Source organism: Crotalus tigris, unplaced genomic scaffold (genome assembly GCF_016545835.1).
Source record: "Crotalus tigris isolate CLP2741 ecotype Arizona unplaced genomic scaffold, ASM1654583v1 scf7180000019422.807890, whole genome shotgun sequence".
NCBI classification, from domain to species: Eukaryota; Metazoa; Chordata; class Lepidosauria; order Squamata; family Viperidae; genus Crotalus; species Crotalus tigris.
The window spans coordinates 238,060-252,237 of record NW_024097531.1 but is presented as its reverse complement, the minus strand read 5'-3'; the positions used below and the strand labels follow the sequence as shown (position 1 = coordinate 252,237).

Below are 14,178 nucleotides of genomic sequence, written 5' to 3'. Positions count from 1 at the left end.
CCTATTTGCAACTGGGCTGTAGAAACGGCAGGCGACTGGGTACACGCACACGCATCTTCGCTTCTAAGAGCAGTGGGTGAGAGCGTGCACATGGACTTCATTTGCACGAGCAGCAGGCAGATGCCTGCACATTGTTTGTGCAAATGGAACTGCGCTTGCAAGCGCATTTGCTGGCTGCTTGCGCGGAACCATTCCCTCTCCCCACCCCCTGCCATTTTGAAAAGCTGGAAAGGTTGGGGAACTCTGAACTATAAGACTTAATTGCAAATCCAGATGATCAGGAGAAAGTGGTGAGGTCTACAAGCTTGCTAAAGATATTACCACTCTATAGCAGGGTTGGGCAACTATGGCAGCTTTGTGATCTGTGAACTTTACCAAGGCTATAGAGCAAGGGTGGACTACAATGGCAAGTTTACAACCTATGGACCTTAACTTCCAGAATTCCTGAGCCAGCTCTGTTGCCTCAGAAATTCTGGAAGTTGAAGTCCATAGGTTCAAAACCTGCCATTGTTGCCCATCCCTGCTCTATAGCAGTGGTGGCGAACCTATGGCACGCGTGCCAGAGGTGGCACTCAGAGCCCTCTCTGTGGGCACACAAGCCATGTCCCGGAGATGGCAACCATCCCTCTTCAACCAGCCATTCGCTAACTCACCGAGGTCCCACTTGGCCGGATGCATCCCAGCACCCATGCGCTCACTGACCTCTGTGTGCGGGGGCTGATGGTGTTAGACAGTAGCCGCCCTGGCCCCTGCCTCACCTTGCCCTGTGACAATGGTACCCCCACCCTGCCTCGTCTTGCCTTGCCTCACCTTGCAGGATGAGCCTCCTGCCCACCGCCCCACCTGCCAGAGACCCCTGGATCTCCCCCAACCTGCCTGGCCCCCACAGGCGTCCCTCCCCATGAGTAACATCAAAGTGATCATGCCCACCTTGGCCACACCCACCCAATCTGCCATGACCACCACAGCCATGCCCACCCAGTGGACCATGCCCACCTGGGACCCGTCGATAAATAAGTGGGCTTTGGGTTGCAGTTTGGGCACTCGGTCTCTAAAAGGTTTGCCATCACTGCTCTAAAGCCTTGGTAAAGGAATTTTTCCTTTTTCTGAAAACAGAAGACACAGTTATTCAATAAGTAAAAAACCTAAAACTCTAGTGGGAGATTTATGTGCCAAACATGTAATTGTTACCTATGAGACCCAATTCATCTCCTCCTAGCTCTTTTTTCCTATTTTTGATTTTCCCCGTCTTTTGACGTCTGTGATTTGCACCTACCCCAGATGTTTTCTATTAAGGAAGTAGCAATGGTATTAGGATTACAGAAGGGAAGGCCTGAGCATCACCACTCAGCTGTAACTTTTATTGACGGAAACAAATAATTTTTGAAAGAAATAAATGGTTCTTGCCCATACCTAATGAAACCTGTTGGTTATATTAATTGGCACTAACTTTATTGTACAAAAAACCGTTTACCAATATAAAAATCAATCAGAGTTATGATAGAACCAAGGGGAAAATAGACTCTGCAACCGGAAGATGCTTTTTTATACATCAGGACAAAGTCAGTTTAGGTACCCATCCATGTCTTAAATGACCTAACCCTCCTTATCTTCTGAACTCCAATAAGGTCAGCCAGCTGCTTCTGTTTGTAGACAATAGGCTCAAAAAGTTATATATAAGACTTTGTAAGCTGTAAAGTCTCACTTCAGGCTAATAAAAGCACAATCCAGTTATTACTAATATTTTTATCAACTTAAAAATGCACTTGTTTATTTTTATTTATCAAATTTTGAAACCACCCATCTCTCTCACAGAAAAACTCTGGGCAGCATACAAATTAAATATGATGACATAAAACAGTACATGGAGGTTAAAATTTAAAACGTTGCAACCTGACTCAAGTTTGTCAGATGTCATGTGAAGAAACTGTCCCACTGGCTTGTCACGCTGTATGTGTATTTTAATAAACTACCGGCTAGTTAGGACAGGTAAAGTGGTTGACTTTCTTTTCTCTCTGCCTTGAGATTTTCCACAGCTATTTATAAAAAACAAACAAATGGCAAAGCTGAACACAGGAGTGAACAAATGGAATGTGTTAGGTCCTTTTCTCCATTCAGTGTTGATTTTGTATTCTTGAAGATATTCCAAAATACTTCAAGGGAGAGCACTAAAAAAAGACACTTTGCTGATACATGCCAAGACCCTTAAATTATTAGTTTTTAGGAAATGATCTCACTGTTTGCTTTACCCAACTGACAATACAACATGATTAATGAGAATGCCACTTTAAAGAAGCTTCTGTGGACCTTTAATGTATTATTTTGAATAGCAGTAAATAAGGTTACTTGCTTTTTTTTTTTTTAGTTCAGTTCAGCTACTTTTGTTTCAAGTTAAAGAGAGCAATTTGTAACAGGAGAATAAGTTAGCTGAATACTGATGCCCAATCAGCAATTCTGAGATATAATGCTACAGTAGAGAGAATTGCATATTGGCTACATAGAATCCTGAATTTAATGAAGCCATAGAAACCAAGAACAGATTGATTACCCTGTTCATTGTTCTAAGGTGCTGTTCAGATGTAGAGCCATTTGCATGCTCATATTTAGCTGGTCCGGGGGGAAAATGCAGATGTAAAGCTATAGATAGTCCTCAACTTATGACAGCTGGGACCAGAATTTCCATTGTTAAGTGATGTGGTTCTTAAGTGAGTCATCATGTGACCGTGCCCAATTTTATAACCTTTTTTTGCTGTGGTCCTTTAGCAAAACCATGCGTTAATTAAATGAATGCAGCTTCTCCCAAAGACTCTGCTTGCCAGAAGCTGGCTGGGAAAGACACAAATGGTGATCATGTGACTCCAGGACCCTGCAATCCTTGTAAATACATGCCAGTTGCCAAGCACCCGAACTGTGAATATGTGACAGTGAGGATGATTATAAGTGCAAGGAGTTAAGTCACTGTTTGCAGCACTGTTATAACTTCATATAATTGCTAAATGAATGTCGAGAACCACCTGCACCAAAAAAGAGCACCGGTGTTAGGTCCAAGAGTACACAGCAATGTAATGTCAAGCACTGCATATAGCTTCCTATTGCTAATAACAACAACAATAATAATAATTGGAAGGTAGCTTGGAGGTCATCTAGTTCAACCCCCTGTTCAGGCAGGAAACCCTATACCAGAAGTCTTCAAACTTGGCCCTTTTATGACTTGTGGACTTCAACTCCCAGAATTCCTCAGCCAGGCACGCTGGCTGAGGAATTCTGGGAGTTGAAGTCCACAAGTCATAAAAGGGCCAAGTCTGAAGACCCCTGCCCTATACCATATGTTGCTTAGAGTAGCTGACATTTGTCAAAGTCTTGTTTTACTTTCTTCTTTTTCGAACATGGACTTTGGAAGATTAAAGAGGATAGTATAGTGCGACTGCATTTGAATCAGAACTCAGATAAAGAGATTTCGTACTAAAATAATATTTTATTTCATCTTAAAAAATTGTATGTACTGATTTTAGACCTTTAAGTATAAAAGTGCCAAAATATTTAGTTGCCCTTAAAGACTTGGATATTTCACAACACTATATACATATACACAGGTATGTAACAGAAAAAAAATATTTTTACCAAATATTCAGAAATATGGGATTATCAAGAAGCACTTCATATTTCTAAAATTATAATAAATCTAACTACTAGTTTTATAATAATAATAGTAACTCAGTGTGTATGAAGGCCAGCACCAACTAAAGAACTGGCAGCTGTGAGTTCACATTGTTATGTACATAACAATGTAGCTATAATAATAAGAAAAAAATGTAAGTAAGATAGGCTCTCCATTGTTATCAAATCCTATTTCCTCAAGTTTATTTAACTTGCTTTTTATGTTTTTTGATAAAATAAAATCTCAGCTTCTATGATATAATTGCTTAACAGGCCCATCACAATGCTACCAGTCAAGCATTTAAGACTGTTGATTTCATGCAACAAATTGCAATTGTACATATTCATAATTTACCTATTGAACTCAATCAGATTTTACTTGAGTTAAATCTTGTTTAATTAAACCTTACTGTTGATATTTGCACTCCCTAGAGAATCTGTCTGTATAATTTGAATGCCATCCATGATTAAGCTAAATGCTCTTTATATTAATTCTGGTCATTTTCATAGGACTTCTATGATCAAAGATCAGCAAAGTAGTCTTCACAGATACTCAAAAATATAAAGAGGGAAGACAGCGCAACATCATTAACTGGCCTTTATATCTTTGGAGAAAATGCAGGAATATCTTCTTTGAAAATATTAAACTGAAAAAAATCTCAGCTGTCTGCTGTCTTGCAGCCAATGGGCATTTTGACTCATTTGTAACAATTGCTGGACATATTGACAAAATGTTGTCATCAGGAATTGTGAGAAGGGCTTCTTTCTACATGGCACACCAGCCAGTAACTTCCTTCATTTGATTCTGTTGCCGAAGGATTGCTTGTTTTCATAAGATTATTATTCTTAAGAGCTCTGTGTGGGCAGTTCATACTTCTTTATACTAGAATTCTTGAAAGAATCTCTGAAATGAATAACAATTATAAAATAATTTTAAAATGTGGGAATGGATGTGTGTGGAGAGAACGAGAGAGATTTTAAAAAGATAATCAAATAACAGACTTCTCAAAAATATATTAATATATTTTGAGAAACATTTATTATTCAATATACTTCTATTATAATATGACTGATTATATAGCTATATATTACTGTAACACATTGTACCGTGTACCAACTTATATAGGAAAAACTGTAAGAAAAGACATGATCTATTCAAAATTGAATACTACGTTCATATAATGTAGCATTTAAATCTAGATAACTATGGTATAAAATTGATATCATTAAAATCCAGAGGGTATATAGAAAATTTGCTTCTACAGAAATGTAAAAATAGAAATGCAAATCAGGCAAAAAAATAATTTCTGGAAAATACTGAATATGGGGGAAAACATCAATAGGTTTTGCCTTTTTGCATTTCTTTATCTAGGCTAATTCTTTAAAAGCACAACTTCTTTTCAATTTAGAAATAGTTGAATTATATCGCTGTATCACAGGGCTACATTTCGGCATGGATGGAGACAGGATATATATTCTCCATGTAGCAACTATAACTTAAATCAGGAATAGGTTAAAGTTCCTTTTCTGCATTCTAAGGATTATCTCAGTTTATTGTGCAAATACAATTTTATTAACACTATATAATAATTCTGATGACTTGATCCTAACTGGATGCTCCTCATTCTCATGGGACACATTTTTGACACAGTCAACATTTAAAATACAGTATTGTTTCAATACCTTGAAATACTGTTAAATTTCACAATAGGTTTATATAGCTCTGGGATTTTCCTCCTAATCATTGGTCTGAGGCTGTTCTCCAATTTCTCATAGTTCTTTTTCAGTTCCTTATGATATTCTTTTTGGTCAGGGGTAATCAGGTGCCGGTTTTTTTCCAGTGCTTCTCCACACCTGTTGCCCAAATGATGGAAAAAAAACATTTACTTGGTGATGGGTTACACTTAACTACATTAAGCCATGTGTAGTAATATCAAACCCTTGACCTGGATACATATTTTAGTGACCTCATTCTGAAAAAGTAGGTTGGGGAAAGATGACTATGAAGAAGTAGCATACTTCTTATGTTATAATCAGAGGCAATCTCATTATTAGTTTTCCTTCTATAAATGTAGAAATATCCTTTACTGATGATTACTCTATAATGCAGTGAAGATGCTATGACTTTTTTACTTGTTAGGTGTATGTTCTCCCACCTTTTCTGTAGAAGCTTAAGGTCACTAATATGACATTACTACTTCATTTTATCTCTGTAACAATAAGCCTAGGGGGTTCATTGGATTGAATGATTAGCCCTTATTATGAAGCCATCTCACGCCCAGATCTGCTAGTGCAGACCCACTCAGGGTAATTACAAGATTAACTGATTTCTCTGTCTTCTTTACTTACCTCATTATGAACTCTTTGAAGCATAATCTCAGCTTGTTGTGGTGACGGTAAAGTTTTGGATCATCTGGAATCTCCGCGAGAAACACTTGAGCTACCTCTAGTGGTCCCTTATTAGAATAACATTTTACTGTATTAGGGAACTACATAAGCATGTAACACCCAGCAGAAAGCAAAGAACAAAAGGGTATTTTTATTGGGCAATGAACTTTCAGGAAATCCCAGTTGCAATAGAATGGGGCAAAATAAAAAGAAAATCAGCATCAGGAATCTACTTAATGGTAGCACTGATAACTGATAACCTAGATCAGAAAGTAATGCCAATAGATTATACTACTGGTAGAGACTCAGGAATTATTGGATGATACGAGCAACTATGAAAAACTTAGTTGATTTCCAGAATAGGCATGTACATACATATTTATGACATTTTCATTGTTATTGTTTAAACAATATGCCAGTAAGGCTGAACAGAAAAGTTCAGAAAATACTTTGTGAAGCGTAAGTATTTTGTTATTTATCCTTATGTACCTGGTTAACAGTGGCTCCCACAGAACCCTGAAGGACCATCTGGAGCATTTTGGCATCTGGAGGCACTTGGTGGGTGGCAACTGCTAGCTCAAGGGTTTTCTTTTGCATGTCTTCAATTGCTACTTCAATTGGCATCAACACATACTGAAACCAAAGATGGATAAAGATAGTCCATTCATAAAGAAAATGCAGACATTAATAAAATAAAAGTCTGGAAGACAGGCATAGGGCCCCAGAGTGGGGAAGGTCACACATGTACACTGGAGTCGGGTGGTGGTGGTGGTGGTGGTGGTTACCAAGAATTTGAAAGATTTACTTTGTGTTACTTCTAATATCTTTTTAAGGACTTGCACTACCATGTCTAGTCTGCAAAGCATCAAGGTTACTTAGTAGAAGGCAACAGTGACCCAGCATTTTCTCTATATCTCTGTTGCCATTTAGGGATTCTTAGCCGTTTTGCAAGTATTGTAACCTGTACACTATAAAGTTAAACACTATATAGTCTTAATAGTTTTTCCTGGTCTTAAAATGACTGAAAAATGTATCTTCAGCAGTTGCGATCAGAAGTAACTCTAAAAGTAGGGAAAAGGTGATTGAAAAGCCCAATGCAGCCCTGAAGCTACAGATTCACTGTTCCTTCTTAAGAAACATGCTTTACCTCCTCCTTTTGAATGACATTGATTCTAGTTTTGATGTAAGGAAAAGCATGCATTGTGGTCAAAATGGTCTTCCGCTTATACTGCTCACTCAGCTCTCCTCGTGGACGCCCATCTCGAGTAAAAGGGGTGGTGTACATAAATCGTCGAAGACCGAAGTTTTTCTCAAAGGGGGTTACTCTTTCTTTCATCTCATAATCATCAAAGTATGGTTCCACAAAAGTAATTTGTATATAGGCCTGGAGAGAAGGAAAAGTGGGTAAATCTTTATGTAAATTATGCTAGTTATTACTATGGTTCATCACCCAGTCAGTCAGAAATATAGACTGGATTTGAGATTTTTATCCACCTATCGAATCTTTCCCAAGGATCTGAGACAAGTAATGTGGATGCTTGATGGTGCTGAAGATATTGTCACAGGATATAATTATTATTATTTGAGGTCTTCGCCTCGATGTTGCTTCCTGGTTACAGCCTGGAGTGGTCCCTGATTTTTTAGCAAGGTTTTTCAGAAATAGTTTGTCCCTGCCGGCTTCCTAGGCAAAGAGAGAGAGTGGTGGCCCAAGATAACTCAGCTGGCTTCATGCCCAAGGTGGGACTACAACTCACAGTCTCCTGGTTTCCAGCATGATGCCTTTACTGCTGCACCAAGCAGGGTCTCATAGGTTAATTATTATCAAGCTTAAGCTAAAGAGAATCACACATGAAAAAGAGAAAGTATTTGTTGTACATGTCTTGGATTCTGTTCTTATTTAGTTGACATTCATTACCAATCCAGCATAAGACTGGATCTTGCAAGACCACTCACAAGACTGCACTTTAGTCTCTCTCTGTCATACTATCCTGGGAGTGTTCACCATAGGCATCAGGATCCTGTAAGACTGTGCTCTCTTTTCATTTGGACAAACTTTTTGTCTTAATTTAGGTTCAGATTTTAGGGTTTTTTTCTGAAAAGTAAAAGATTTCTAACTGTAGAGTTAGAAGTAGTGTTACCATACCTTTCTGGGATCTAACTTGTTCTTTTTGACAGGAATAGAGTCTTTGATCACAACAATGCGATCTTCTCCAAAGCATTGACCATAAAATCCCTAAGAAGGAAACAAAATCACGAGTACATGTAATACATACAAATGCAAATCTACGAAATAAGTCAAGTGATAAGATGAAGTGCAATTTAAGGTGCTACATGAGATGGGGCCAGATTATTTGAGGGACCGCCTCTCCCTGATTACATGAACACATCCCAACATATCTGGCAGGAGAAGCGTAATGATACCTAAGAGATGAAACTTTTCTGCTGTAGCCCCTCTCCTTTGGAACTTCAAAGGGGGGGGCTAGTCCCAATCCTTATGGCTTATAGAAGGAAAGAATTAGAAAAAATAGTTGTGCTGATTTTTAAAAATAGTGGTTCTTCCTAACCCATGGGTCTTTTATATTTTTAATATTGTTTAATTATGTTTTAAGATGCAAGTAATACATTCTATTACTTGTGTAGAATGGTATTTATACAGTATAAGCTAGAGATTATTAACAGCATGATGATTTAGGTAAATCCAAACTTTTAGGAGAAGGGGAAAAAGTATGTATGAATATCAACTGCAGTTTCTAAAATATTAATGTTGATGAACATAAAGTTGCTAAAACTGTACGAACATACAAAGCTAAGTGTAACAAAGTATATTATATTATTGTATTATATAATAAAGGTTTCTATTTTAAACTTAATAATACTAAAATCCAAATTGTATTACTTGTTTATGCACAGTAGAAAAGAGAAAAACAAAAACAATGAAAAGAAAAAGGAGAAAAAAAAAGGAAAAATAAATAAAATTCCTAAACGTTAGCTGGTTTCTTCCCCCTTTATACCTTGACCCATTTGTGGTATTTATAAACATTTGGGACCCATTAAAAACCATAGTGTGTTTATTTTCACTTGGCTGTCTAATATATAGATATAGGGAAACCATTCTTCGAACTTGGTTAAACTTCTGTTGTTGTGAAATTAGGCTGTTAATTTTGCCATTGGTGCATATTGTCCAAGTATAAGTTTCCACGGACTTTCTAACAAGTTGAGCTTCTTTCTCAGCACTGATCTAAATCATCCACCTTCTCTTTTCATACTATCCCTCTCCATTTGCTTGTCAGTCACTGGGGCTCTTTGTACCCCATTTTTCTCACCTCCTATCACTCAAGCTTCCTCTCACTCTTTTGCTACAAATCCCCCGACAGGTCGGAATTCCCCTGTAGAATCACAATCAAGCAGGCACAATGGAAAGAACATTTTGGGAGGACGACGACTCTGCCAAACTAATTTGTAAATCCTACATGCTAGAGCGCTGCCAATGTTTTGTTAAAGTGCTTTGTTTTCCCATATAACGTGATCTTCATTCTCACACTTTAAACACACATTTCTGCTATTCATTAATTATAAATTCCTAACTTTCATTTCAAATCCTGAAGCCCTGAACAAAATCCATGAGGTTTTATTGGTTTTGTTTTGGTAGAAATTGTTCCTTTATTCTCATGGGGTAAAGGAGTATGGGGTAAAGGAGTGAGGACTAATTGTTCTGATATAAAAAGTTAATGTATTCAGCTTCCCTTGCAAGGCTCACTAATTTTACAGGAAACGACTAAAAACTGACGTATCTTCATATTTTTTAAAAAATCCCACTGTATTCTCTCTTTTCTTTGATGCCCCCATTTTTTTCATTGCATTCTGAGCTTTTATACTGCTATGGTTCCCTTTATTTATATGGCAACTCCTTATTTAAATGGCAACTGGTAACTGGAGGTAACTAGAAAGCAATGGAAATCGTAAGACTAAATGCTTTCCAATTTATAAAGATTTTTTGATGTTGAAGTTGAGCTAAGCTCCTAGGTTCAAAAGAATATTTAGTGAAGTAAAATCTCCAGGTCTGAATGGACTATAAATCCCAGAATCCCCAGAAGGCATTGTAGAGGCTGCTGTCCCATTACAATTGGAGGGTATGACATGGGGTAAGATTACAGTAGTTTAGGAGGTTGTAAACGAAATTATTCCACCTTTACCATTTCCATTCAGTTTATAAAACTGTTATCTTTCTGAATATTCTTTTGCTATGTTTTCTTATTACAGGTGTAATTACCTACCTCCAATCGGTGAGATATCTCAGGAAGTTTGGTTATGGCAGGTTCTTTATAAACAAATTCTTGTTCATCCAGATCTCCAAACATGGCTCCATAGAAACAAACACGGAAATAAGTCCCAAACATTCTCTTTTGACCCTGATTGATTACAAAATAACTGAAATAAACCTGTCTTTTTGCAGCAGTTTTCCAAAGAGCACTTATATTTTACTTTTAAATGTATCCTGGAATTGACTAGATCAGGTATCTCAAAACTTGGCAATTTTAAGACTTGTGGACTTCAGCTCCCAGAATTCCCCAGCCGTATGGCTGGCTGAGGAATTCTGAGAGGTAAAGTCCATAACTTTACAAATTTTGAGACTCCTGGACTAGATAGAAAAGAAAGAAGCAAAAAATGCTTGAATAATAATAATAATAATAGTAGTAGTAATAATAATAATAAAGTTGGAAGGGACCTTGGAGCTCATCAAATCCAACCCCCTGCTCAGGCAGGAAACCCTACACCATTTTGGACAAATGGCTGTCCAGTTTCTTCTTAAAAACTTCCAGTGTTGGAGTATTCACTGCTTCTGGAGGCAGGTTGTTCCACTGGTTAATTGTTCTAACTATCAGAAAGTTTCTCCTTAGTTCTAGGTTGCTTCTCTCCTTGATTAGTTTCCATCCGTTGCTTCTAGTCCTGCCCTCAGGCGCTTTGAAAAATAGCTTGACTCCCTCTTCTTTGTGGCAGCCCCTGAGATAGTGGAACACTGCTATCATTTCCCCCCTCGTCCTTCTCTTCATTAAACTAGACGTACCCAATTCCAGCAACCGTTCCTTACATGTTTTAGCCTCCAGTCCCCTAATCATCTTTGTTGCTCTTCTCTATACTCTTTCTAGAGTCTCAACATCTTTTTACATCGTGGTAACCAAAACTGGATGCAGTATTCCAAGTGTGGCCTTACCAAGGCATTGTAAAGTGGTATTAATACTTCATGTGATCTTGATTCTATCCTTCTGTTAATGCAGCCTAGCACTGTGTTGGCTTTTTTGGCAGCTGCAGCACACTGCCGGCTCATATTTAAATGATTGTCCAATAGGACTCCAAGATCCCTCTCACAGTTACTACTATTGAGCAAGGTACCCCCTATACTATACTGTACATTTGATTTTTCTTGCCTAAATATTTGTTTTTTCTTGCCTAAAGCCTGAAAGTACCTTCCTAACCTATATACAAACACTGTAGCCCAACAACAGAAAAAAGTACCTTATTTATTATGCTCTCAAAAGCCTTTTGGAGTTTACTGTGAACAGAAGAAAGCTTCCTAAAATCTCGATTTGCTTCCAAAATGGGGATGACAATCTTGCAAACCTCATTGACAGTTTCATACAGTCCTCCCTTGTGGAAAGAAGAAACATTTTTAAAATAGTTGCAATCATTCATCAGAAAATTACCACGTTCAGAGCATCATGCCTGACGAAGAAATGTCAGGCACATACGTTTTCTGAGGTTTTCACGGGTGTTTGTATGTAGGTCTTTGGTTATTCGGGTTTTCTCCCAAGTCAAATTGGAAGTGTCTTGGCCAAGACACTTCCAATTTGATGCGGGAGAAAACCTGAATAACCAAAGACATACATACATACATACATACATACATATATATATACATACATACATACATACATACATACATACATATATATACACACATACACATACACACACACACACACACACACATATATGCACATCAGACCACTGCTAATGTGTAAAGTCTCATTAAGGCCGTACTCAATTCAAACAAAATCTTTTTGATATTGAATTTGATACAGTTAAAACTAAAATGATATGCCATGGAATATAAACGGTGACTATATTGCCAATTCATTACATAGTGTACTGAGATGAGATTGTCCACACAAGTGATTAAACCAGGGGTGTCCAACCTTGGCAACCTGAAGTCCTGGGGACTTCAATTCCCAGAATTTCCCAGCCAGCCATTCTGACTGAGGAATTCTGGGAGTTGAAGTCCATAAGTCTTAAAGTTGCCAAGGTTGGATTTCCCTGGACCAAACCAAAAAAAAAAAAAAAAAAAATGTACAATTTAAAAGAAGCCATCAAAGCATTTTCTTGTACCCATGAAGGCAACAGTGCCCTCATGTACCCACCCACTCTAGGTTTTAACCCACTTATGTTTTTAACCAAGCAATGCAAATAAGCAGGACATGAATATTTTAAATTAAACAATGTCATTTATTAGGAAGTATTTCTTCTCTGTTGCAGTATTAGTGCTCTAAAATAGCATCCCCCTGGAAATGCATATGGCTCCCTCTCCACAACTGTTCTACAAGTCTATGAAAAGCTGGCTTGGCTCTCAGGCTTGGCTTAAAGACGGTTGCCAAGCCTCTGTTAGTTTTCTTTTGATGCATTGGATTGTTTGTTCTGGATGTATATGTCTTTTACTTTCATTTTATTGATCCTACTTTTAGAGATGTAAGCTCCCTAGAGTTGCAGCAGCCTGTATATCCAATTAAAGACATATATAAATAAACAAAATTAAAAGATGGTATACTATTACTCACAGTGTTAAAAAGCTCAGCTGCATTTTCCAACAGTCCCACCAACCCGTTCTCTGAGAAATATCTTCCTGAGCAAACTCCATCTTCATCTGGAGACAGAATATCATCTGAGACAGCAGACTCTTCTAGGACGTTGGAGGAAATATTCTGAAAAAGAGAACAGGAAGGTGGAGAATAGACAACTCTAGATATTGCATTCTATTGTAAATTGTAAATCTTTATTCCTTTTACTTTTTGTTTTATATTATTAAAATGTAATTGGCAAAAAAGAAAAATAGCTGCACAGAGGCTTTTGCCTACAAGCACCCAAAATTTGCCGACAAATGTTCAATTTTTTGTGCCAGTTTTAAAGTATTCAGGATGGCTTTCGAAACTGAAGGATGTGTTTCACTGCATGGGGGACACTACCACACACTAGAAAGAAGACTGAACTTAAGGTAAGGACAGAAAGCAATGAACACAAGAGAGTTTAGGTTTGTCAGACGCAACAATTTGGAATGTGTGGGCCTTGGATGTGCACATTCACATTCTCCATAAGTTCTGGTTTGGACAAGGGACCACATCTCTGCCCAGACCCCTATATCCCTATAATAAATAATAAGAAGATAGGACAATCATTGTAAGGATAAATAGGGTAAAATAACCTTACAGATATTTGTGTAATGTAGTGCTTTCTCTTCACAAGTCCACTGCTTCAGTAGCATGCTTCTCCTGATTTGCATTCTGCTTTGTTAAGATTCACTCTAAGTTACAACTCACTCTAATATTTTTTCTTTCTGTTCAGTCGTGTCCAATTCTCAGAGACTGCCTGGACAAGGCGTTTCAGTTTTCTTGGCAAGGTTTTTCAGAAATGTTTGCCTCCTTTTTAGCGCCAAGAGGAATTGACTGGTCCAATGTCACCCAACTGGCTTCTAATCCAAAGTAGGACTAAAATTTATGTTCTCCTGGTTTCTAGCCTGATGCCTTAACCAATATAGCAAATTGGCTCTCTGCTCTAAGTTAGATAACATAAATTGATCCTTTGCCTATTTTTTTGGCACGGTGTGTGGCATAGAGCTACTAGGATGGAACATTAAGTTTTTGGATTGCTAAACTAACTATACTGAATATGTAGTTTTCAGTGTGCAGATATGCTGAGTACATAGAAAGGATTTAAATCTTGCAAGCTTCTTATCTGCCTAGAAAGATTCATACAGTACCATTAATGAGAAGTAGGTTCTGTTTCTCCCTGATTTATTTCTGCAATCTGCTTTGACTACTGGTTTTTATCCTGTCACTCTTGCTAAGCTCCAGTGGATGTGCTCAG

At 37.7% G+C, this 14,178-nt stretch overlaps 1 protein-coding gene across 4 annotated transcripts in view; it reads right to left on the bottom strand.

The window, feature by feature from the left end:
* Positions 1-3,455: 3,455 nt before the first annotated feature.
* DOCK8 (dedicator of cytokinesis 8) overlaps positions 3,456-14,178 on the bottom strand; it is a 96,952-nt gene continuing 86,229 nt past the window's right edge. For all 4 annotated transcript variants that reach the window (XM_039362307.1, XM_039362308.1, XM_039362310.1 and 1 more), the window contains 9 exons: positions 12,876-13,019; positions 11,560-11,691; positions 10,320-10,454; positions 8,189-8,278; positions 7,193-7,429; positions 6,535-6,678; positions 6,007-6,113; positions 5,341-5,511; positions 3,456-4,561 (listed from right to left, as the gene is read on the bottom strand). In XM_039362307.1, the coding sequence (XP_039218241.1) occupies positions 4,504-4,561; positions 5,341-5,511; positions 6,007-6,113; positions 6,535-6,678; positions 7,193-7,429; positions 8,189-8,278; positions 10,320-10,454; positions 11,560-11,691; positions 12,876-13,019 (1,218 nt within the window). In that variant the 3' untranslated portion in view covers positions 3,456-4,503. The remainder of the gene's footprint in view (positions 4,562-5,340; positions 5,512-6,006; positions 6,114-6,534; positions 6,679-7,192; positions 7,430-8,188; positions 8,279-10,319; positions 10,455-11,559; positions 11,692-12,875; positions 13,020-14,178) is intronic.